Raw genomic sequence first — 25,920 nt, 5'->3', positions numbered from 1 at the left:
CTTGCAGAGGTTCTCTAAAGCCCCTTTTCGACTGCAGTTTTAGCACCACACCGCACCGCACCGCACCGCACCGCACCACACCACACCACACCACATAAAAATATCTACATTTTCCATTACACAAAAGTACCCCTATCAGTAAGAAACAAATTAACCCTTTTAACTATGATTATAATACATAATAACTTTGTATTATAACTATCCTAATTATAATGAACTATAATGGATTATAACTGTGATTATAATACATTATAAAGTATTAATGTATTACTATGATAATTATAATATACTATAATAGATTATAATAGTGGTTATAACACAATAGAATCTATTATCATGTATTACAACTATATCCTGGTGGTCTAAATGAAAACCCAGTGAGTGATCAGTCATTATGATGTGTTTGGCCCTGTGTGGCCTAGCTCAGACCTACTCTAGAGTGGATACTTTTTAGTACCCCGTTTAGTACCACTTTCACACCACTCTACCCAGGACCTTGTAGTGGAAAACCTCACAAAAGTGGGTGGTGTGGTGTGGAGTGGTGTGGAGTTGGGCCAGTGGAAAAGGGGCTAAAGTGGGGCCTGGGTGACGCCCCAGGGCCCAGGGGTACTTGAGGCCGGGGGTCCCCAGCGAAATGATTGATCATTCAAATGGAGCCCCATATGTCCTTCCGTGAAAACTGGGGTTTTCTTCTCTGTTCGACTATCGGAGAGGCCACAATCAACCAGTGATGTAAATGTTTTACTTACTACTACTTTTTAGGGCACTTTGCGGCCTTCAAATGTAGTCCTATATTTTTTTGGTTTGACTATTCTCATGCCAAACCACTGAACAGCAGGCAAGTACATGCACATTTTACCCGTCTGTAAAAACTGCCCTCTCCTTGATTGATTGATTGAAGACTTTATTAGAAGTTTGCATAGGAAAAGGTACAGTTTCATGACGGTACAGTTCACTGGTACAAGGTCTACTAAAAGGAGATCCATGAAAAGACTAAGCTTATTTCCACTGGAAACCATTGAAGTAGACCATCAATGCAGTTTTTACTATGGTGAAAGACCTTTCCATGCCATTACTGAAGGCAGCATTCAAGAGAATGGCCTTGTTCAAACTCTCCTGAACTTGAATGCATCTTATGTTGAAAGAATTGCCCTCTCTGTGTAGAAATCCATGTGTTCTGCCACGCACGGTTGGTACATATTAGAGAAATGGAGCACCTGTCGTCCCTAGGGGCTCCAGACTGGGCAGCTGGGGCCCTCTGGTGTGACTATTGTCATGCTAGACCAGTGGTGTGTTCTAGAAGGCCATACTCGTACTATAATTCATGGGTTTTCAACTGGTGGTCCGCAGACCACCAGGTGTGTGTGTGTGTGTGTGTGTGTGTGGCCCATAAGTCCAAAATGTATGTTTAGTTTTGGCTCCTCACACATTTCAGCAGCAATAGCAAACAGAAAAAACGAATCGACTAATAAGCATACATTTTAGGCCCTACCCGGCCCGAAAATGTCGGGTCGGGTTCGGGCAGAATTTGAGAATTCTACCCATGGGTACCCATTGGAGCAACAATGTGACTCTTGAGCAACGTGTGACTCACGTTTGTGATGTTCACTCTCTAGGAAATGTTAAGATTAATTGATACTACTATTAAGGAATCAAATGAATTACAACACTGTGGGCTTTAAATATGGCAGCGGTGCATATCATTGGATAAAGTGTAAAAAGAACCAATGAATAGGGCTGGCAATTGGCAAACTAGCTTGGACGAGCACTACCGACACCAACTGCACTGTGGAGCCGGAGATTATGCCAGAGGGAAGGAGGCAGGTTGGAGTAGAAACAGAGTAAGTGTCAGGCACTCTTCTAAGTAGATTATCTGTTGGCAGCATTCTATTCTTGTCCTTTGTCCGGTCATCCAAGGCTGAGAGCAAAGCCTTCGTTCCTCACTGAGGTGTTCACTGTGTCAGTTGTTCTTTTCATGCCAAGGGGACCCCCAAATTAATATCTATTTGTCTGCGGACCTCCATCTGAAACTATTTTGTGCCGTGACTTTGTAAGAATTGGGTTGTTAAAATATTTTCTGAATTTTCCCTATAGCCAAAGATTAACAATGGGTTGAAGTGGTTAAACTGTTCCTCATTTTGTAGGGAACCCACTGGAACCCCTTGGGGTCCCCAGATCTTACTTACTAGGAAACATATATTCATATACATTTTATTCATCACTTAGCTTATAAATGAATATTTATATAGTTATAAATCTAGCAAACGGGAAAACTGAGAACACATTTGGCTTTGCTAGAACCAAAAGCATTGTTTTAACAGTGACCTTCATTTTCAAGCAAGAATTGTGGTTTACAAGGGGAAAAACACACAGCAAAAATATTGAATGTTTGGTAACTTCACACCAATAATGACATTCTATGATGTGAACCATTTTACTTCTGTGTCCAGGAGAGCTTTACACCAACTCTGTGCGCAAACTGCATTCTAAGAAATAAAATAATCTTTCAGCCATATAGTAACAATACAATAATTTTATTGAGTGGATTATCTAGAATTCCTTACCACGATACATAATTAGAATACACAGGGGCATAATTGCATCATCTTTAATAAAAAATACGAGAAAATAAATGTATAAGATTTAAAAAAAAAAAAAAAACACATTTAAATGATCATTTCCCCCATTTTCAACCTATCTTCATATAAGTGGTCCTAACTAATGCTCATTAAATGTGGCACCATTTCCATTTATAATTCACGGTTTCAGAGGAGGGCTGAGGACAGTTCAGAAACCGCTTCTATTCTAGCACGCCAACTTTCCAGGAATAAAAAGCCTGCAGTTTCTATTAGCTTCGATTCCCCATTGATAATGTCACTGATAGGTGACATCATCAATGAGATTCTGAACGGTCCACAGCCCACCTCTGAGACAGAGTTTGGGCAAAAAGTGTACCATATTGTAATCGGCCTTAGTGAGGACCAAATATACAAAGACAGGTTGAAAATGGGAACTCATTTGGGGTCCTTTAAGCATTTTAGAGTTATAAGCCTCCTAGTCTCATAAACAAAAGACATTCAACAAAAAGAAATTACAGTATTGAAGACACTGAAGCCTAATTTACAACTCATGGCACGATGGCGCCATCCCCCGAGAAGCAGCTATTCTCAGGCATAAGGTGCCGTGGCGTGACAAAGCATAAATTAAGGCTGAAGGCAAAGTGTGGAAAATATTTCTTTCTCAACCATGCATACACACCATGCAGGCATTATATAAAATAATAATACAAAATAACGTGTTTTCTTTTATGGAACATGATGAAGTCACTGGCTTTCTCTCAGCCTCGCGAGGCTGGGAGTGAGTCGGATGAAGGAGGAACGACCAAAGACGACATGGACAAAAAAAAGCTGACACGGTCCTTTCACGCTGTGTTACGGAGATCATTTGAAGAGTGTCACGAAGACAGCTACAGTACTACTCGACATATTCACTTAGAATTGGCTTTTCAAATGACACAAAAAGAAGAAAACAAACAAAACAAACCATTAAGAGATTAAAACAGTGACGACGAACGGCGACGGAGGTTGTGGTTGGCGGGAGCTCGTTAACCGAATGGCTGCCACAGTGGTTCTCTAAGTGGGGTCCAGGACACCCAGGGATCACAGCTAAATTATTCGTAGGAAGGAACAAAATGCACCTATACATGTCTTTAACTCCAAGAGTGTAGAAATGGAACGAAATGGACACTTTACGGTCCAGTCGTAAGGGTCCATTTGTTTTCATTTGTACACTCTTGGAGTTATGGAGGGGTCCGTGGCCTGTTGCAAACTACTAAACTTGTGGTCATAAAAAAGTTTGAGAACCAGTGGCGTGCCAAAAGAAACACAAACACAGAAAAAGGCCTTTTTGTTGATATCACCCCGCTGCTCCCTCTTGCTTTCACTTGCTGGTGACCTCGGCCGCGCTGTCGCCGCCGCCGATCTGCTCCGGAGCCGAGCCGAACGGGTTCATGGCGTTGGTCTCCATGGCCTGGTAGACGAAGAAGAGGAAGGCGGCCACGGTGACCAGCAGGAACAGCTTTATCCACAGAGACAGGCCGCGCCGCGCCACTTTGCTCTGGCTGGCGGGGGGCGCCACTGCGGTGGCCGTTAGCCTGGACGCTGCAGAGGAGGAGGAGGGGATGGAAGGGGGCAGGGCATTGACTCTGTGGACAGAGCGAGACTCTGTGTAGGAGGAGGTGGTGGTCTTGGTGGTGTTGACGCTTCTCGGGGAGCGGAGGAAGTGCTCGTCATTCAAGAGGTCGCTGGGCTTCAGGGGACGTCCCGCTGCCCCTCGGATGGGCCGTCGACAGGTGGCACTACACGAGAGAGAGAGAGAGCACAATGTTTTAAGTTTGTTTGTTTTGTTACCTTCTTTTTTTTTTACCCAGGGTAGCACAAGTGCTCTTTTTTGAGCGGTAAAATAATCACTTTTGTTTGAGTAGAAGTAAGCTAAATGCCATGTCCCAGATCATATTTACTCAGCTTCAGTTACAAAAATAAGTAATACAATTCAAACAATATAAAAATTTGACATCATGATTGTAGCCAAAAGATGGCTGGTGTAGGACTACAAATGCAACCCATGAATACCATAAATAGTATAAGTATCACTGTTTAATTTTCCTTTTAATCAAAGTTTTAGTTTACATTACTGTAGTGTTCAAGCATGTCATAAGACCTTTAAGCTGTGTTTGAGGAGGGGTATAAGTGGTTGTAATTCACTTCCCAAAATCAGATTTGGTCTGCCGGTTCAGGGGATCGAACCTGGGAAGCTTTCGTCACAAACGTGCTCCTGTAACCTTTGGGCTAAAGCTGCCCCAAAATGGGTCCTGGAAGGACACCTGGGCCTGTCACAATTATTAAATAATAATCAATGCAATTACTTTGCATAATCATTAGATCCATTTCTGTATGAAATTAACATTTATCATGAATCATTATTTCCATGTTGTTGTCCACACTCTTAACCACTTTCTCCCTAGAATAACCATTGGACTGAAACCAGGTAGTTTGTTAGGATCACTCAGGCTAAAGCCTGCATGTTTAGACTTACCTGAGAGGAGAGTTGATATCATTGGGGAACAACTCCTTGAGAATGTCCCTCTCTTCCACTCTGGTGATCTCCTCACTGGCCGTTATCTTCTCCACCTACAAAGACATTCAGATCAGTCAAAGTGTTAAATTAACTCTTAGGTTTCCCTGTAGGCGAAAATGTAAAATAATTCTCAAAAACATAAAAATAAAAAGTAAAGGTAAAAGAATTATAATAAATTAAACCACTAATTGCAATCCCCTGTAAGTGCATCCAGTAACCACCAGGTGGCTCACTACCTGAAATTGGATACCACAGCTCTCCCCACGTGACCACTTATCAAACACACGTCCCTTTCCAAAACAAAAAGAAACCTCCATGTGAGGTGCAGACAACACACACTTACACAAACAGACAGTTTGTGATAGTCGCCACCTGCAATAGCAAAGCTACCTCTTTGAGTCGCGAGTCCTTGGGAACCATGGTTTTACTGCCATGTTTCTTGGCAGGGCTAAGAGGAGCGGAGAGGAAGCTGGTGATTTTTTGCTGCCTTGGGTCAGTGTGCACACCTGTTGGCGCTTGCTTGTCCTAGTCAGAGACAAGGTATATGAGTGTACTGAGACGTTCAGGGATCCAACATTTTCAGCTGTCACGCAAATGTGCAAGGACAAACAGCTGCACGTGCATGCACGCAGCGTGCGCACGCACGCACACACACACACACACACACACAGAACCCCATTCACCATCCTTGACCACGTGTTCACACTATGCAGTGGGTTTCTTCTATACACGACATTCAATACCAGTAACCCAGTGAAAAATCATCTACCATTCATAATACCAGTGCCACCTGAGATGGACCAATACCTTAAATAGACAGCCAGCGATGATCTCTGAATCAAACTTGATGGGTGATATGTCGCAAAATGGTATGGGTGATACGTTCCAAGATGGTATACGGGTAACTGGGTCGATTACGATCAAACGATCCAAAGGACTTGGATCCAATGGACATGGTTGTTCCCCAGGAAATACAGTCTGGATTCAAATAGTTTTGGATGAGATCAGAATAATACAAATATGAGCACTAAATAAAGTGATAACAAAACTGTAATGGAACAAGCAAAAACGAAACAGATGTTTGCTGGTTATTATACAGTGAGGGTGATCAGAGAATCTAATCTCTCAAGAACAGATTCAGGAACAAAACAGTTTTTCTTTAAAAAAAATGTCTTTTGATGCAGGGTTCCCCGATTGACAAGTGACAGACCATGAGTTTGCCCCGATACTCTGCTCAAGACATAATAAATACATCTTTGCTTCAGTCTATTGTGGGTTTTAGAGAACGTTAGATGGGAGCAGACAAAAGCGCGTCCAACCTCTACAGCTGCTGTGTCGAGTATGGGGGGTGGCTGATGAGGTTGACGTTTGAATGGTTTGGGAGAGGAGGGACGCACATTTTCCTCATGGGCCTATGGGTTTGAAGAACATGTACATGCATGTAAACAGTAAACACACACTTTTTATGAGAAATGATTGGGCACAGAACAAAACTGTCTTCCAACCTTGAACCACAATGTTTTTTCTTTTTTAACAAATTTGAATTTTCCGCCATCACTAAAACGCCTCCTACACACATATTTACACGTTTATACACTGAGTGGTGAATGAACACCTTCCAGGTTGAGGGGCTCTTAATCCTCGCTGGGAGGCCTTTGGTGTGGTAGTCAGGAGACAGTGGAGAGAGCCTTGGTTTGAGCGCCACACATCTCTGCCTCACAGCACTGGAGAAGGCTTCATCGGAAACCAGCTAGGGTGGGCACAGTGTATGAGCAGAACAAGCAGTTATGAACTGTCAATGAATGAATGCTGGAGAGAATGAGATCCAGGAAAACTAACAGACATTGTGAATGAATACATAGTTGACACACGGAACCAGGTGGAAATCTAGCCTCAACACCACCACTGTGAACCACCAACAGAACTGCCCAATGTGAATACATTCACATCTGTGACTATTAGCCTCAACACCACAATGCTGTGAACTACAAACAGAAGAACTACCCATGTGTAGCCAGCCATTGACATGATATTTCCCAATAACATAAGTTAAAACTGCTGGGAAAATAGGGCTTTATCTCATCACCCATTAAAAACAACCATACAGACCAGTGAGCCCTGTTACAAACAGCCAGTGTGTCAGCTCAGCAATGAGCATACTAAAGTATACTGCAGTGGTTCTCAAAATTGGGGTTCGTGGACCCCCCAGGACTCCTGGGCCAGGAGTCCCTGAAGGGGTTCCAGGGGATCTCCAGATAAATGTAGTTTAACCACTTGAACCCCATTTAATAATTTGGCTTCAGATGGCCGTCTGCGACCAAATGCATATTAATTTGGTGGTCCTTGACAGGAAAATGTTTGAGCACCACTGCTATAATGTACGTCTCTCCTGTAGAGAGAGCTACCTCAGACCGTCTGGGGGAAAGGGAACGAGAGTCAGTCTTATCAGCTGGACTGAGCAGAAGAGGCCCCGGCCTGAAATCCTTTGGAAACATGTAGGAGGAATGACAAATACATAAATAAATAAAAGGAATGAAAGCAAGACACTCAGATGACAACCAATGAGCTGCTAGAGAGACAAGTCATTGTTGTTGCATTGCCTTGTTTGTAATCTACTGCTTGTAATAAAGTGTTAAATAGTTCTATATCGCGCTCCACCTAATCAATCCCTCTCCCAGGGGGATTGATGCCTAACGCATTGCAAAACAGGGCTCTGACTGAGCTCTGACTGATGCCAACAATAAGCCTCTCTGATTTACATATCCAATACTAAATATTGGTACACTGTTTGTTCAGTAACCAGTATCCCAATGTCCCCAGCTCTTTAGTAAACAGAAAATGTTTGCTCAGGTCAGGATACCAATTTTATCCCATCAGGAGAGAGAACTCATACATGATACAGGATAAACAAGTACAATTTGAAGTGATGACACAAATAAATGAGCAGACGAAATTGGAACTGGAACACTATAAGCTGATATTCTCTGAATGAAATCGGCAACCCACCAGAAAATGTATTTTCTGTTTATTAAAGATTAGAGACAGGGCGACCCCTGTTAGTGAACAAACACTACTACAGCAATGATAACTATCAGAATATAGAGCTTTAATCTTTTCACACACACAAGAAAAACCTAATAAAAAATAAATAACTAAAAGAATACCCCCAAAAAACTATAGAGCAAGGCTGAATAAAAATATGTTCATGTGGCGTGAATATATTTAAACTGACCTTCAGTTGTTGGGGAGGGATATGAGGGGTCTCCCACAAATCCTGGAGGAGCCAATGACAAAATACACATTCAACCAACAATAAAAAGCATCAACTACACCAGTGGTTCTCTAAGTGGGGGCTGGGGACCCCCAGGAGTCATTCAGACTTCAGAGGATTCCAGGGGGTCCGCAGCAAAATTAGCTAATATAGCATCAAATTCAGTTCAACCATGTTAACCCCCTTTTACTTTGGCAATTGGAAAATAGACAGACGATCTATAAGCTCACAATTGGTCCGCTTGTAGATCGTCTGGATTTCCCAAATTTGTGAAAAATATTAAATTGTTTTGAAAACCGACATTTGGGGGTCCAGAGACTGAACTACAGTACAACACCACAACCAAACCATCCAAAAGGCACCTTATGTGACCACACCAAACACCCAATAGTTAACCACCTGTCTTCCAGTGTCACATTCTAGTCCCGATTTATGATGACTCTTTGCGGACAGAAAGAATAATTCAAAATATCATCTGGCCAAACAGGGGAAACCGACATCAGTTTTAACCCAAAATAATTCCCCTGCGCTCAAGGACATACTTTTAGGGCCTACCTAATAAACCCCTTGATGCGGCCTAGTTTTGCTTTTGGAAAATTCGTTTGGTATATGCATCTTTTAGTCCAACTCGTAGCGACTGGCAAGACTACAATAGGCTACTCAAGCATTTTAATAGGGATTGGAGAAACAAACGGGGGGAACCAAAACAAAGCGATGCCGCTTCTTCTGCTTGTGGTTTCCGCCTAGACCGGATCAAACAGACCGTTGTAAACGAACACCAGGCTTTCCCCCGAGAAAGCCTGGAGACGCGAGGTTAACACCCATTGCTCTGTGACCAGGTGCTATCAAAGTATACAAGTGAAAAATAATAATAATAATAATAAAGTGTAATAGCCATTAAGCCTGCTCCAGTGCTCTTTTTGACAACAATAACTAGATGAATCGGTGCCGTGCCGCTTATACCGTATTTCACACACAGGTTCTGGGATTGTGTCCATACGCTATGGCTCAGTTCTCAAAACCCTAATTCAGGGCCTGTTAAACAAGTTCCTTTTAAAAGACATACCTCTCCCTCCAGGGGTGGTTCTGGTTATAAAGGAAATGTAAACGACAACTAAAAACATTACAGAACTTCATAGGTTCTGTAAGGTTCCAGTCAAAAAAAAAGAGACACATTACCAAGCAGCAAATGGCCATCACATCAAAACCGCCACCAGAGTAGAAGCTGACACCAGCCGTGTTTAAGCTTTTTCCCCCCGTTTGGTTATATTACATTGTTAGACCAAGGTTTGAGGATCGGCTCCACTCTGGTTGACCTCCTGGATCTGCGCTTTACAGTCACAACTTCATCACCGTCATCATCACACACTGGCTCATCCATCTGCATACAAAGTGAGGAAAGACATTGCATGCATGCACGCACGTTGCGCACACACACACATCTACCTTAGGGCTGCAATCAATTTAGTTGATCATAAAAAATAATCAATCCCCATTTTGTGACGCCCATTTTGGGCCCGTCATTATAGGCGAATTGGCGAAATATTCGTTTTTCCCAGTATCCACCGTTTCTGCGAGAATTTACTATAGCATTATCTGTGGGACACTTACGGTTAACAGCAGACATACAAGCAAACTTCTGCGCAATGCACGACGGGACGTGGGAAAGTTGTGGATATAAGATAAGAGATGTCTTGCCTTACACAAAGAGTGGCGACTGTGTGCACCCACTGACACACCTGTAGCATCTACTACCAAAGTCTTATCAACATCTGGTCGCATGCCAGTGAAATAAAGATGTTCTTGGCATGCCAACGGAACTCACATGCCTAACATTTCTCATGTCTTGGAGATCAATAGGAGAACATTCACCATCTCACCAGCAGGGGGGAGCAGCTCACAAACACAAAGTCACGAGGGAGGGAAAGCACGAGGAAGCAAACAAACAGCACAACACATAGGCGTTGAGCCCAAACTATTTGTCTGTGCGATTCAACAGTGCATCACATGGGAACAATTTCAGACCGCTGTTGTGTTTTTGCGAGCGACGCTTCCCCCCCCCCCCCCCCCCCCCCCAGAAGTACACGTAGGCTTTTAATCAATGGCTGTCATTTTGATTTTTATTGCAACCTAAATTATGACCTACAAGTCTCTAAAGTACTTACTGTACCAATTAGGACCATGAGGAGTGATGCTATAATAACACGGTTCCAGTTTCCAATATGGAAATGGGAGATGGAGAGAGGGAAGAGGAAGAGGAGAGCGGGCCAGATAAGCAGGGACAGGAGGCGGGTGGGAGTGGGAGCACCGGGAGACAGGGCGGGGTGGGGGTGGAAAGTAACCACGTTTATTTACTCAAGTACTGTGTGTACTAGAGTATTTCTATTTTGTGATACCTTTACTCAACTACTATGGTTTGACAGCTTTTATGATACTAGTTACTTAGCGGATGAATACAAAAAATAAGTCATACTTTGGCCATTTCAAAATGTGTACTTTGTTGCTGTAAGTATATTTTGATAGCACTTTAAATTGTTAAAACAGGACTTTTACTTGCAACAGAGCTGAGCGTGAAAGAGTCAGAAAGCATGTAGTAGTGCTGAGGAGGTAAAAAAGAAAAAAAAACTAATCCACATCATGTGCTCTTGACACCGAGACGGACACATACACACAGTGCTGGGTGTGACACGCTGGGTCCTATAAAACACACAACTTCCTTCCCCCCACAGCTCAGGAGAAACGGCTTAATCAACTCCAGCTGCCCTGTAGTACCTGCTTCATGCCTGAGATGACGGCGGAGGATCCAGACCACCATTAAAAGCATCCCAAAATGTAAATACAAGTCAGTCAATGTACAGATAAACATAATGCACGCCAAAACATTAGCACAAGAATTAGTGGCACAAATGAGTACCAAGATATCCCTGTCCTGGACCGCCTGCACGTCGTGGGTTTGAATCCCGATCCCAAAGACCTTTGCTGCGTGTCACTCCCCATCTCCTGTCTATCTACTATTACTACTAAGGCAGAAACGCCACAAAAACAGTACTAAGATATCCCATTTATCTCGGTCTTCTGAGAAAAGGGAATGATCACTGTTTTGTGTCAATTATGCTTTGGCCTTGAGAGGGATATGATTTCCTACATTCCTACATTTTGTGGTAGTAAAACAGACTTCTGGTGAGGATATTTTCTTTTTTAGAATGCCTCCACAAGAAGGATATTTTAGAGAGATTGAAGCTGTCCATCTTACACTCACGTTGATAGGAAAAACTAAAAATATTTCATCTAACATTAAAAGGACCATATCAGGGATCTGGCGTGTTTAGCCCATTGAATATACTGTAATGTGACTCAAGGTATACCTGCTGACATTACTGCAGACCATTTTCTGTTTTATTTTCAAGGAAGATACTGCACTCTATTCATTTCAGTAGCGGAAATGAACTTGAAGAGAATGGAAACCAATTGTGTTGGTGTAGACAGTCACTTGACAAAGCCGGATGCACCACGGTGGATTCAAACCCACAACCTCCGTGGTGGTTTTCATGCACTGTACCACAGCGCCACCTGAGCACCCTCTAATTCTAATGGCTCTTCTTGACTACAAGAACTAAGTGAACCGCGTCGTGCCAATAAACGTAATTCACAGGTTCCGGATTTGTTTCCATACACTACGGCTCCGTTTCAGGTTAAGGTTCACGGAACCTTGGGCCCTGCTCAAGACGTGGTACTAAAACAGCAGACAACGCAGCTTGCAGATCTAATTTCCTTTTTTCTACGACATAGGTCCCCCTTCAGGGGTGGTTCTGGATATAATGGAAAAGTAAACAAAAACTAAAAAAGGTTATGGAAGGCAGGGGCGTCACAAGGGGGAGGGAAAGTGGGACTGAGTTACTAGGGCCCAAGGTGGAGGAGGGGCCTTAATTATTTTATACTTTAGTTATTGAAAAATAGCAGATATACAAGCTCACAGCGCGGCTCCGAGTGCCACGCTGTAGATCTGCTATTTTTTTAAAGTCGTGAAAATGTGTGCAAATCTTTGAATATAGGTATTTTTAAGCAAACATGTGTAACTCAAATTTTGCTTCTGGGGGGTCCCTGGAACGAAATATTTTGAGATGGGGATCCGTGGCCAAATACATATAATTTTGTGGGCACTACTGACATAGAAACCTAGGTTTTTCAAAAAACTTTCAAAGACTTTTCACGATTTTCAAAAATAGCAGATCTCTGTGAGCTTGTATATCTGCTATTTCTCAATAGTTAAAGCACAAAATAACGCAGTGAATCCTTGTACCCAGGGCCCAGAATTTGGTGCGACACCCCTGATGGAAGGTTCTGAGTTACCCTTCATAGATAAAGAGCAATCTACCTTGTTGTGCTGGCTGCTACGTGCGCGGGTGGTGACGGGGACCTTCCCTCGGCTCCTTAAGGGTCTCTCCACCACTGGAACGGGCTCTGGGACTGGCTCAGGCTCAGGCTCTGGTTCAGGCTCTGGTTCGGGTTCCGGTTCAGCCTGTACCACTGGCTCTGGAACTGCTGGCTCATCTGTCAGCACAGACACACACAGAAACCGCTATACAATCTTGAAAATGAATTATGATTGATTGATAAAATCATGCACGCGGTCCACCCTTCTGACCACTTAACGGGGCTGCCGTGTTAAGTGGGTTCCGCAAACTGTTGGGAACCACTGGTCTACTCACTTTGACAGCCTCAACTCAGGCAATAACTACAAATAAAAATATAAGTCTTTTCAGAAAATGAGCCAGTGTGCATAGTCCACCAGTTGCACTCACAACCAGATATGTTCTAACAAGATTAAAAGTATAGAAAAGTAAATCATTAAGCTAATCAAGTTATGTGACACTATGGCGTGCACAGGAAAACTGAACTTGACATGCTGCAAAACATTCAACCACAGCAGGTGTGGTGGTACAAACACGCTATGCTCTACAGTACGCTTGTGTGCAACACATTTCTGGTTTTTGATGTATAACAGTGGTTATGTACCTTCTTCCTTGTCGCTGTAGTGGTCTGAATCAGAGTTCCCGTTGTGGTTGGCGTCGATCTCTGTGGGGACTATCTGTGGTGTGAGGGGCTCGGGTGGACCCTGGTCTATCAGCTTCTGCAGCTTCTTCTCGTAGAGCTTACGGGTGGATGCTGGTAGGGGGTGGAGAAACAGCAACAGGTTACTTCTCTAATACCGTTCCATTTCTACTATGAAATGTCAAGAAATGTATTACTCTGTTTACGAACATTCTGATGATCCTGTCTATAATCAAACAGGCATTTTGGTGTAGAATATCTAGGGACGTTTAGCCCAATATAAAATAAAGTGTCCAGAACATTAGCTCTGTGTGGCATTCTTCCAGAAATAAAGTTGATGAATAATACGGCTCAAATGTGACGCTGCCGGCATTATCTTTTGTAAAGAAACATTTGGTTATAACTAAGGCTGGGACTTTAACTGATTAATTGCGATTAATTTATTACAGAAAATTAACGCGATTAAAAAAATTAACGCATTTTAATCACACTTAGTTTTTGCACTACAGAACCTTCAGTTTCGGGCATACCGATCATAGCGATGCACCAACCAAGAAGAGACAACAAACGCAAAGGGAGAAGTAGCCGATCAGAGCGCTTTGCTTGGGCCAGTGGATGCGAAATTTAAATTGAAAAAACTCACTTGTTGATTCACTCGTACAACAAAATGAGTTTTACTTGAAAAAGAATGCTTCTCAGGTCAAATATCGATGTGCGATTAAAATGCGATTAATTGCGATTAATTAATCAAAGAACCTGTAATTAATTAGATTAACATTTTTAATCGCATCCCAGCCCTAGTTATAACTTATGTTGACGCCATGATGATATGGTCTATATAATGTATATTGATGATTAATAAAATAAATAAATAATAATGGTCAGCCACTAGTATCGGGTACTGACTGACCTATATACAACTACTTTCATTACTGTTTTCATAATCTTACACTACTTTCACTAATGTTTTAATAATCTTTCTACAGCTCATCTATTTACAAACCAACACAGACAGAAAAACAACGTCTCTAAATGGATTCTTACAGGTCTGTAACTTTGAGTGTGCACAAGTGGAACGAAATGGACCCTTACTACTCCATTTGTGCACTCTCAGAGTTATGGGGGTCCTTGAAATTAAAACGTTTTAGAACCACTGTTCTACATCCACCCCAAGACACTGAAGACAGTAGGCGGGGATGGGCAGTGACGGGGACATCAATCCAGTGGCGACAGAAGTAACTACTAGCTGATAGCTCTTCAAAGAACTCAAGGAGACTCACTAGAAACCAAGTGTTCTCACCCAGATGCACGTGTAGTGGAGGCTATTATCAGGACATAGCACTTTTTTAGTAACAAATGCATGACCTTTTTATAAAACAAAGCAGGTAGGCCAGCGGGGAGGTCTTGGGGCTCATGAGGCTAGCTTAACTTAGCTTGACAAGACGAGCTGACGTGAACTGACGAGAAGGCCCACCAGGCAGGCACACAACTCAGGATGGAAGGGGCTGTCCCCGGGCGAAAAACCTGTTTTTAGGGAGTTCCATCTTTGACTCTTGTGGTGATGAATGTTGTGTGCAAGCAAACATTCCTTTAAAGGACAACTTTAGTTTTTTACAACAAGGGTTCATATTTTTGATTGTAATTAAAGAATACCAAAATATGAGTGTTAAAATGATATCATTTACTTCTTTCTATTGTTTTAGAGATTCTTATTTCAGTGGTTGGGGGCATGCGTACAAGTGGCTAAATATGTCATTTTACACAGAATAAGCCCATTCCCAAGATACAACGCAACCTTTCATGGTCGGATGTGACTTATGGGGGCTAGAAGTGCCACTTGTACGCATGCCCCCATGCGTACGCATGCCCCACATTTTAGCACGGTAAACACGATAAAACAATAGAACGAAGCAAATGAAAACATTTTAACACTCACTTTTTCATTTCTCTAATTACAATCTAAAATATGAACCCTTAAAGCCCTTAAAGTACAACCCTTAAAGTTGTACTTTAATACTGAAAAGCGCATGCGAGCGCACGTGTGAGAAGATTTAGCTAATTCTTAGTCTGGAAATGTGGAAATGTGCCAAAGGTTGTTTGAAAACAACCATTATGTCAAGAGCATTTGCTAAATTCCCCCACCTCCGTACAGAGTGTGGCACTTACATGATACATGTGCACAAGTGTGAACGTGCGCTGGTACGTTGTTTGGGCTAAAGCCAGATGCTGCCTCACGTCCCTGGCCTAGTGTAACCTACACCACTGGTTCTCAAATATTTTCAAGTCAAGGACCCCCAAACTTGATATTATGCGTTGGTCCGGGACCCTCAATCTGAAAAGATTTTGTGCCATGGACTGGACTCTCAGAAGAGAATATTTGTGTTCTTTCTTACATCCAATTTTCCAGAATGTTTCAAGATAAATAAATAAAAAGCAGATCTGCAAGCTCACAGCCCACCACATTGTGAAGCGTTGTGATCTTGTAGATCGTCTGTTTTTGAATAGCCAAATTATAAAATAGGGTTAAAGTGATTGTGAGGCTATATTAACGCATTTTGCATTTAACTGCTCAGTTAAATGACAGTTAAATTAACTTTTTTACCGTGTCGAATTGGGATCCCAGAGAAAACAAAATCACATAAAATGTGGCCTAATCTGCATGTCAAACTGTGGGTCCTTGAAATTAAAAAAGGTTGAGAATCACTGGCCTAGAGACAGTAAGATCCAGAGTATCAACCTAAATCAGAGTGTACAAATGTATCCGTAGTGCAGTGTAATGTGACTCACCCACGATAGGCCCGGCATCCACCCCGTACTTGACCAGCTCCTCCCTCAGGCCCTCGGGGGCCAGCTCAGTCACGTCCAGCTCATCTGACAGGACCTTGTCCGTTTTCCTGGTGGCTTTCTGTGGACGGAGAAGCAGCAGACATCAGCTTGGCTGTAGTAGAGCTTTCACAATTGTCAGGTAAATCACCAGATCGTAATTATTTGAGATAATCTTAAATAATAAATCGCCAGAACCGTTTCTTTCATCTCTATGAACTCATCTTGTTGAAAAACAGCAAAAAATAGCAGATTTACAAGCTCACAACGTGTCGCATGGCAACACATATTTCCGAAAGCATGTTTGAAAGCATAAAATGGGGGCGTGACGTTGGTGCAGCGGTTAGTGCATATGCCCTTCGTGCGGAAGGTGAGTGGTTCAAACCCTGCCTAAGCCGACGTCAACATGGGGGAGAAGACGACAGCCAGCCCCATGGCCCCCCCTAAGTAACAAGGAATCTTGTGAAATTAAATGTCGTCAACCAATCATCATGATACACGAAAGAAGAAGCATAAAATGTGTAAACATGCATGGCCTGTTTTGGCTATTGTACATTTATTTTGGATTATTGGTCGCGGTCACTGTCAGTCATTTGTGTGTACAGTATATTTATACAATATAGATTATTTTGTCCTGTGCCATTTGTTTACAGAGGAAAGTAGTATTTATATGTTCCAATGTTAAAAACAAAATAAGTTGTTAAACGCAATTATTTGTACGATAATTAATGTTAACCAAGACTGCATGATCATGACAGCCCTACTTGGCTAGAGACTGGAGGCTGCAGTGTTACGGTTCACACATTCAGTTCAGGTCTGAAATTCTGCACACATGTGTCACATGTGTTCATCGCTGCTGCGTGCACGGCAGCACGGGTGTTGTACGTACGGTGCTTTGAAATCATCCTAGAATCACAGCAGGTAAGTTATTAGTCCAGTGCCAGGTCTGAGGGCTCAGATCATCATTGTACTCCTAGTCCTCCTGGGCCTCGTGGAATCTGCTCCACTGGGTGCTCCCTGACATCCAACAATTTACTGCCTCCGTCTGTCCCCCCCGTGACCTCCTCGGTCTCTTTGAACCAGAGATGCACCGATTGTAATATTCTGGGCCAATATTTAAAGCAACAATTTGGGTTATGAACGAATGGCCGATTGTTGTATTTTTGGTTATTATTCACTCCCCTTTTTGTACCAGGGAAACAAATAAATTGTCATTGGGTGCGTTCGGAAACCCGCACCGGGTGTGTGCTCAGTGTAGTGAGTGCAGTGGGTGTGACGTTGGAGAGTGCGTTCAGTGTATTAGTATTTTTTTTTATTTTTTTATTATTATTATCTTCTGAGTAGGGTTGGTGAGTGCGTGCACTCAACACACCAGTGCGCCGCGCACTGGATTTCCGAACGACAGCGCACCAAGTGCACCGAATAAACGAACGACCACATGGCACACCAGTGCGTGAGTGCGCATTTCCGAACGCACCCATTATAAAAACGCATTACAGGCCTTCATCATTCTTTTTAATGAGCACAGATTGAATCATATAGATTAATGAAACAGATAAAACATCAGCCACTAGCAACAGTGAATGTCATGTATACTATGTATGTTGTATACCAGGGCTCCCCAATTAGTTTTCCCCAAGGGCCGAATTATGTCTAGGGTACCAAGCCGAGGGCCACAAGATTGCAGGGGGCGACGGCGGCGACGGTGTTCCCGTTACTCCAGCGACTGCGACAGTTCAGATATCTTAGTTGTCGGGTGAAAATCTTGTGTGTCCATTCGTTTTGCATTTATCATTTTAAAAATTATTTAAACTAGCGAAACAGCCGATCTGCTGTTTTCACTACTTTTGTGCGACGGCCTTGTATGACTTGCGAAAGAACTTACACATTTGGAGATACGAGATTTCCATCCGACAACGACGATATACTAGTGTTGTTGCTGCTCTTATACCACCATTATTACTGGGGTTGGTGAGGGCCAGACAGTAGCCCCCCGCGGGCCGCAAATGGCCCGCGGGACGCCTATTGGGGAACCCTGTTGTATACTATTGATACATCGACAGCAGTCAACAAGGCAAGTATATTGCCAGATACAGATGTATATAGCCAATAAACTGGTGCATCAGGGATCCCTAGTTTGAAAATTTCTGACGTTGTTGCATCAAACCGGTGTGTTACTGAGGCGCTGTGAGCACCTGCAGGAATGCATTAGAAACCTGCACAACAAGTTCCAATCAGGCAGCATTTGATCAGTAGGCGCAGCATTAATTGAACAGGACAGGTTTTCAGTAGAATATTCAGTGCTTGCTTCATGCATAAGCTCAAGAAATATTTGTTGGCACGTGTCTTAGAATGCATCTATACACATACTGTGCACACTGGAATGCTAGACTTTGCCTGAGGATAAGCAGTATCCTCCTGCTTCTAAAGACAGAGGGCCAGGAAAGGACAATAGTAGCTTAGTATTGGGTCCATGCTAGGGCAAACAGCTGTGCTCTAGCTGCCATTTCAGAGCATAAACAACCTGCCTACATTAGCCCCTCACAGACTTGCCTTCAGGAAATTACACTTTGTTTGAAGTTATCCTCTCTGAAGTGAAGTACTGTGTGTTCTACAAATAAGAGTGTGGCTGTGAGCCAGGTACTTGGGTCATAAATGTTTTTGTTTGGAGGTGGCTTGTTGTGGACACAGTTAGCCTGCATGATGCACACCTCCGTAAAACTAATAAAATACTATATATATATAATTATATATACACACAACACGGAACAAATGTCATGCTATTAAATAAGATGTCAAAACTTTCCAACTGCAATTTGTGGAAGCTTGTACAGAAAATAATTTCATCCGCTCTTTTACATCTGCCAATTTGTGAAGTGCCAATTAACTGTTGTCTAAACGTCACTATCACAAGGTTTTCGGATGCTGATAAACCTCAAGCAGGAATTTAAGGAATGTAGGGCTTATAGCTGCAGGCCTTACATTGGCAGGAAAATGCAAAGAATGTAGGGCTGTAGGCCAACAATGATACTAACTTCAGATCAGAATTCCAGATAAGCAAGATGATCAGACCAAGACAGAAGGACAGGGAGGGAGGGAACGCTACAGCACAGAGACGGGAGAGGGACTGACTTACGTACTATGGCTCTGGTTTACTGTGGGCCCTCAGTAGGGCTTGGCAAAAGAAACAGACTGTTTCATAATCACAACATTCCAAGACGGAGGGAAAATCGGGAGAAGTAGAATAAAGGAAGACGGAATGAAAATGTCAAAACACAAAACAAAAAAACAGAGTTGCTCACTACCATAGCGACCACACCCATGGCATATTTGAACCCTAAGCTCATAATCTTCTTGGATCTGGGCCCAAACCGTCGAAACATCCTATGAGTAATCTCAACTGTGATTTTATTTTTAAAACTGTGTTTGGGAGCACTGTATGGATTAGAGAATGATCTCATCTCAACACTGCTTGTATATATTTTCCATGAGACTTTTACAAATGTCTGCATGCATGGAGTAGTGTGCACGCTCTAGCCAAGGCAGGCCCCCGCAACTGTGGCCTGGTGATGTAATGAGGTACTAGTGAGTCTAGTGACGGTTGCCAGGTGGTTTTTAGACAAACTGCGGGCCTGAGTAAAGACGGTGGGAAATTGGTTAACCATGATTTACTCTAGCTGGGACGTAATGGCTTTCAAACTTAGTGTCTTACCATTTCTACTACGCCCTCATTACTTTGGCACCACATTCTACTATAGCTTTCCCAATATGGCAAAAACCGAGCTCTGCACACAAAGCGTGCAGGCTGGGGGGAAAAAAGAAAAGGGAAAATAAAAACTATCCAAAAGTATGCATGCATTTTTGTGTCTGTACAAAACTCATCTTGTATGCTCTAGTGAACAAAACTATGTGTGTGTTCACTGTTCAAAAATCGGTATGCCAGGAATGAATGTCCTGTGCTGAATGGTTAATTCCAGCCTTCATCAGGAGCCTATAATCGCTCCTCAGACATGCCTGGCCGAGTGTCAGGTTTCAAAGAAACAACATCAGCCTTACTATGCAGCAGCTCCACGCAACATCGAGACTTAACAAATTACACACGACAACTTTTTCGTTCCCCACCCCCTCTCTCTTACACAGTCTCACACATACGGACATGCCCCATCTATTCTATATGGTAGCAGTCAGAGCACGCATTCCTCGTTTGGAGAAAGTATTTCCTCAATAAAGAGACCGAACCCAATAGGAAAACAGTCCCATCCGCAAGAGGACTTAAGGTTGCAGATCCTCTTCAAATCTTGAACCGCCCCCAAAAAGCCACAATAGAATATCATTATTAATCTTTTCATTAACTTATAAATTATAATTTTGTCTTTCAACAGGCAGGGTATTTGAGTTTTCTTTTTTGTTTGCGTTTGAAACTGAAAAATTTGTGTTAACCAAGTGTTTAAACTAGATAAGAGTTTTGACTGGAAGCATATTACATCTTTGAGGAAAATCAAAGTCTCATACAATACTACTTACTATACATAGCTGTATGTCCTATCCGATCACAGTTCAAAGCTCCTCCTCACAACCAAATATGTACTGTAAGTGAACCGGCAGTAAACCCAGAAGTTGCTTGTTTTTATACTAAGTAAATGTGGAAATAGGGTGAGATCATAGCCTAACAGGCTAGCAATATCAAGCTTCAAATTCCTGGGATTAGAATGCATCAAACATAAGGAACATACCAGACCTGCTGCTATTATCACAAACTTTCTCACATTAAAAAGCTTCTTTCTAAAACAGTTCTGTCCACAGTAATTACCTGGATGGTAAATTATGGACACATGATCAATGGTCCAACTGTCTACACCTCACAATAGACTCGTATGTGCAGCACAAAAGAGAGCTTCTGTGCGGTTTTACACTAACCAAACAAACACAAATCGGGTGACGTGACCTTACCTGCATTCCAGGGGCTCAGGTTTGAAATGAACTAATTAAGCCAAAGCCAGTAAGCCACGCATGCATAAAAAAAGAAACCTAAGTGAAATTGCAACTCATGCTTGTGAATCAAAATAAATCACTCTTAAGTAACTATTATGGTAATCTTTAGATTCATTGCAGGGAATTGTTTGTCATAGTCCTACTTTGCTCGTGGCACACCTATCATTCACATGGACTGTATATAATAGGGGTGTAACGATACATTTTAACAGCGATACGATACATATCACGATACATGGTTGACGATACGAAACATGGACAATATTGGTTCATTCATGGTGATCCGATACGATTCGATTCAATGATTTAAAATCGATATAGTAACTATTTAGCAAAGAAACGAAATCTGTGTAAAACATCTATTATTATGGAAGTAAATGCTGTGATTATCAAACATATAATTTTCCGAATGTCTGTCTGAGTGAGTGTCTGTCTGTCTGTCTGTCGTGTCTGTCACAGCGTTTCTCCTCAGTGGCTGGAGCAATTGATCTGAAATCGCATCACCATTAGCATATGAACACACCTACACCTGACATAACTGTGAAGCCCGTTTGTCACTTTCACAAATCATATGCTGTATATTAGCATTTTTATGGTGTATCTATATCTATTCTGCATCTAGCTTGAGGCATGTCTATTCTGCATCTAGCATGAGGCAACATGTTTAACCAGCTCTGTGTGTGTGTGTGTGTGTGTGTGTGTGTGTGTGTGTGTGTGTGTGTGTGTGTGTGTGTGTGTGTGTGTGTGTGTGTGTGTCTAGGCAGGTGGGCAGGCAGGCGGGTGGGCGGGGAGGGGGGTCGTTTGTCTTGCCCTGTTACAGATGTTGTCCAAAAATCATGCAGATCGGTACACAGTATCTCTATTAGCCATTAAACGAAACGGGTATCTTTATATTACAAAAGAGTAAGTGATCTACTTCCGGGTCATGTATCGCTAACTTAAATACCAAACCACTTGGCCAAGATGTACTACATATGTACTAAATATAGCTTAAAAATTCAAACACCCATGTCACCTTTGCAAGATGTCGTTTCCAAACCTCTGTATACAGTTGTATTCGTTATTACCCTCATATTTTGCCTCTGTATAAAATAGTCCGCCGGTCAAATATGTCCGACCGGAAACGTGCGCTGCGGCACCATTTGATTCGATACCGATTACCGCAGATACAAAGCCAAAAACGGTACGATATTTTATATATTTTTATTTATATATAACAGGTTGTAGTAAAGGTATCCTAATAATAGGACCACAATGGAAACAAGTGCCCAGGACTGTTTGTGTTATTCCTTTAAGCCTTAATGTCTGACTGTAACACATGCTGTTTACATTTCTGGCTAATAAAGTATTCAATCTATCAAAATCCAGACCAACACTAGAATGATACTAGATAAGAATCAGTTAAGAAATGTAAATGAGCCCTGAACAAAAATGCAGCAATTCTCAAAAGAGACAACAAATGAACCAATGAGTCGTCTCGTCACTGAAAATCCCTAAATATGACCCAGCAAGCATATTAAATTGCATGGTTTCTGTTTGTTTACGCAGACTTTAACACTCTCAAAGAAGATTTTAACACTCTCTTAACCAGGGCAGGAATTTCAGGGAGGCCATGGCCGTCGTTGCCCCTCAGTTTGGCCTTGTGCCCCTCCAACAAATGGCATGACCTGAGGCCACAGTGGCCTTAATGCCCCAGCATTACTACTACTTCTACCTATACTACTTTCTCCTCTGTCTCTGTCTAGTCAATATGTAGACACCAGTGTCTCTTTCATGTCATGTGCACACCAGTGTCTTTGGTTGAGTCCCCAAGTTAAAACCAATTCAGTATCTTTGATTGGTGAAGGGCTGAGCATGGATCAGATGGTAAATACAAATGTATTTATTTCACAGCTGAGTCTACATCCTTAAAGGCCCATTCCCACTGGGCCAGATAACAGATACAAAAATCTCTTTCTCCAGATATTTTTCCATTCAAAGTGGATGGTAGATACAGGTAAAAAAAATAGCTGCCACAAATAAAAGTATCTGTGGCAAATATCTGTGGTAGATATTTTTTTTATCTGTGTCTACCATCCACTTTGAATGGAAAAATATCTGGAGAAAGAGATTTTTTTTATCTGTTATCTGTCCCAGTGGGAATGGGCCTTAACCCTTAAATTATTTCACTGGACTAAAATCTTGTTTTATTTGATAGCCTTCCTGCCCTGGCATTTGGCCTTTGTGCCCTCAAAAAATTGACAACCCCAAAGGCCAAGTGGCCTTGCCCCTAAAACGGCGAAATTCCAGGCCTGCTCTTAACACACTCAAAGAAGTTCAACACACAACATTCATCAAAAGGTTCATTCTTATCCAACACATTTACTCCTCAAAACAGTGATAAACTGGATCACTTTTATTGAAGTAGGGGGATTATTTCATGTCTGATTATAAATTCTGCCAAAAACTCACACAAGGCTCTAGAAGTGACACTGGGAATAGCTGATGATGCAACTTCCATGCATAAACCACAGTTGCCAGCACTGTGGACAGTAGCCAAAGTAGAGTAGCCATGCTGTTTGTTACAAAAAGAAAATCCACAAGCAGACCAGTTGTTTTTGTTTTGATATATAAATAAGATGTCCGAGATCCAGGCAGACAGTGACTTTGGGGCTTGAGACCTAAGAACGTAAACAGCTACAAGTGCTTCAACAAAGGCTCCATTCATTCAAACCTCTGCAAATCTGAGTCTCCATTATGTGTTCAAATGCAGCTTAATGCAATTTCGATCGGATATTTTTTTACCACCTGAAGCAAATTATGCTTAGTGTACAAACATGAACAAATTACTTCCAAAATACTCCCCTAAAGTTAAAGCTGCTATCCGGAGCTTATTTTAATGATCTGTATGTTATAATGTTAGGCTAGCTATTTTAGTAGACACACAGATGTGTTTTGAGGTGGCCTCCCTACTCTTCCATTGATAAATGTAGACCATGGTGTCGGGTAGGACACCTACTGGTTCCCAAGCAGTGCTGCCTGAAGCTCATATGTGCAATAGCTTTCCTCCCCTCCTGGCCTAGCAAACAGGCCGGTTCTGTCTAGATCTAGATCGAGTGGTATAAATGTGGGTCTTCCACGCGGGGGGAGCGACTGTTAAAAACCCCGAATAGGAGGACATAAATAAAAGTTACGTAAAGCACCTTTAACACTCGGGTAGAATATGCCATAACATTCAAGCGGGAAACCCCTTCTACAGCTAACAGCTGTACAACTGTGGGGCGTGAATGCACGAACTTGGTTGAGGGCCCTATGGCTAGGCAGCTGCGATCAGTTTTCGATTCGAGTCGGCCATAAAACATTCTATTAAAAGATCCGATTGGTTCAAAATGAAGGGTAAAACGGGCACCCAGTCCGCTCCCCGCGAACCAATCGAATCTTTCTTTCAGCCATCGAAAGTGATAGTAAAAAGTTCTTGCAACTATTTGTATCCAGGTTGCATGCAGCTGCTGCAACATTGTAGCCAAAAGTTGCGAAGTCTGAGTAGCACCACCACCACCGCACCACTCCCAGACACTCACCCTGCCAGAGGAGCGGCTGCTCCGGCTGCTCCTGTTGGACACGACGGGCGGCGGCAGCTCCTCGTCGCTGCTGAAGGCGTCCAGGCTCTGCGGGGTCTCGTCGTGGTTCTTCTTGTTCTGCACGGTCAGCGTGTCCAGGTACAGCTGCACGTACACGTCCTTGGTCGGGTTGCCGCTCGGCAGCTCCACGTTGTTCGCCAGGAGCTCGTTCTTCAGCTTGTCTTTGGTGAGCACGGACGGGTCTTCGAGGTACTCCGGCATGGTGGCTGGCTGGCTGGCTGCTGGGTTGTTGTTGTTGGTTGTGGGGGGGAGAAGAAGCAGAGATTTCCTTCCTTGCCCGTTGACAGGGATGAGGGAGAAAAAAATTCAAATATATGGCGAAGGAAAGAAGGGGAGAGAGTGGTGGTTCTGGAGTCTGGAACGGCTAACCAGCGCCACTTATCGGATTTAATCCGCACAAACTGAAATAGTAAAAAGGTGGCCTCTGCAAGACATTCACCCACGCGTTGAACAGTCGGAGGCTGGTTTTCAGTTCCTCTTCGTGTCCGTTTTAACGCCCTTTTAGAATGAAGAAGTGGGAAAAGTTCCTCTGTTCTTGAAGTGTTCTTTTTGTCTAAAGTAGACCCACCAGGCACCAGCTCTCTGTCTGCTCTGCTGCCACAGCGTGAGTGATGATGATGAGGGAGGAACTGGAGAAAGCCTGCTCTGTGTGAGCTGCCCCCATTGGACGACTGCTGCAAGAACGGGCTCTGTCATTGGATGAACGTGCACCCACACACACACACACACACACACACACACACACACACACACACTTGCTAGCGCTCTTGAATACGCGCAGCAGAAGAAAGTGAACGGACACGCACGGCACGCACACACACGCACGCACGCACGCATACACACACACACACACACACACACACACACGCTTGTAGACTGGCTATTTATAAAATATCCTAAGGGCAAAACCACTTTGGTGGTGGGTTTGAGTTGTGTAACTTGTGTAGGTGGGGGACGTGGAATCAATGGGATGGGAGTAAATTTACCATTATCAAATGTATGTCTAGGAATGCGACACATACAAAC

At 42.8% G+C, this 25,920-nt stretch overlaps 1 protein-coding gene across 1 annotated transcript; it reads right to left on the bottom strand.

Moving 5' to 3' along the window:
* Positions 1 to 2,565: 2,565 nt before the first annotated feature.
* On the bottom strand, positions 2,566 to 25,473 carry tmpoa (thymopoietin a). The gene is made up of 6 exons (XM_080754808.1): positions 24,835 to 25,473; positions 16,247 to 16,364; positions 13,424 to 13,573; positions 12,783 to 12,958; positions 5,095 to 5,189; positions 2,566 to 4,357 (listed from the first exon to the last, which is right to left on the bottom strand). Exons 1-6 carry the CDS (start codon positions 25,093 to 25,095, stop codon positions 3,940 to 3,942), a joined length of 1,218 nt encoding a protein of 405 aa, XP_080610934.1. The 5' UTR covers positions 25,096 to 25,473; the 3' UTR covers positions 2,566 to 3,939.
* Positions 25,474 to 25,920: the final 447 nt, after the last annotated feature.

The sequence above is a fragment of the Nannobrachium achirus genome (genome assembly GCF_963921795.1).
Source record: "Nannobrachium achirus genome assembly, chromosome: 23".
Taxonomy (NCBI): domain Eukaryota; kingdom Metazoa; phylum Chordata; class Actinopteri; order Myctophiformes; family Myctophidae; genus Nannobrachium; species Nannobrachium achirus.
This window is presented reverse-complemented; position numbering and strand designations above follow the sequence as displayed.

What these genes read in the sequence shown, in the direction of transcription:
- tmpoa (XM_080754808.1), bottom strand. Translation starts at nt 25,095, where the DNA reads ATGCCGGAGTACCTCGAAGACCCGTCCGTGCTCACCAAAGACAAGCTG. An exon ending in GGATGCCGGGCCTATCGTGG is followed by an intron (nt 13,574 to 16,246) that starts GTGAGTCACATT and finishes ACCCCCTACCAG; the next exon opens with CATCCACCCGTAAGCTCTAC. An exon ending in GATATCAACTCTCCTCTCAG is followed by an intron (nt 4,358 to 5,094) that starts GTAAGTCTAAAC and finishes TCTCTCGTGTAG; the next exon opens with TGCCACCTGTCGACGGCCCA.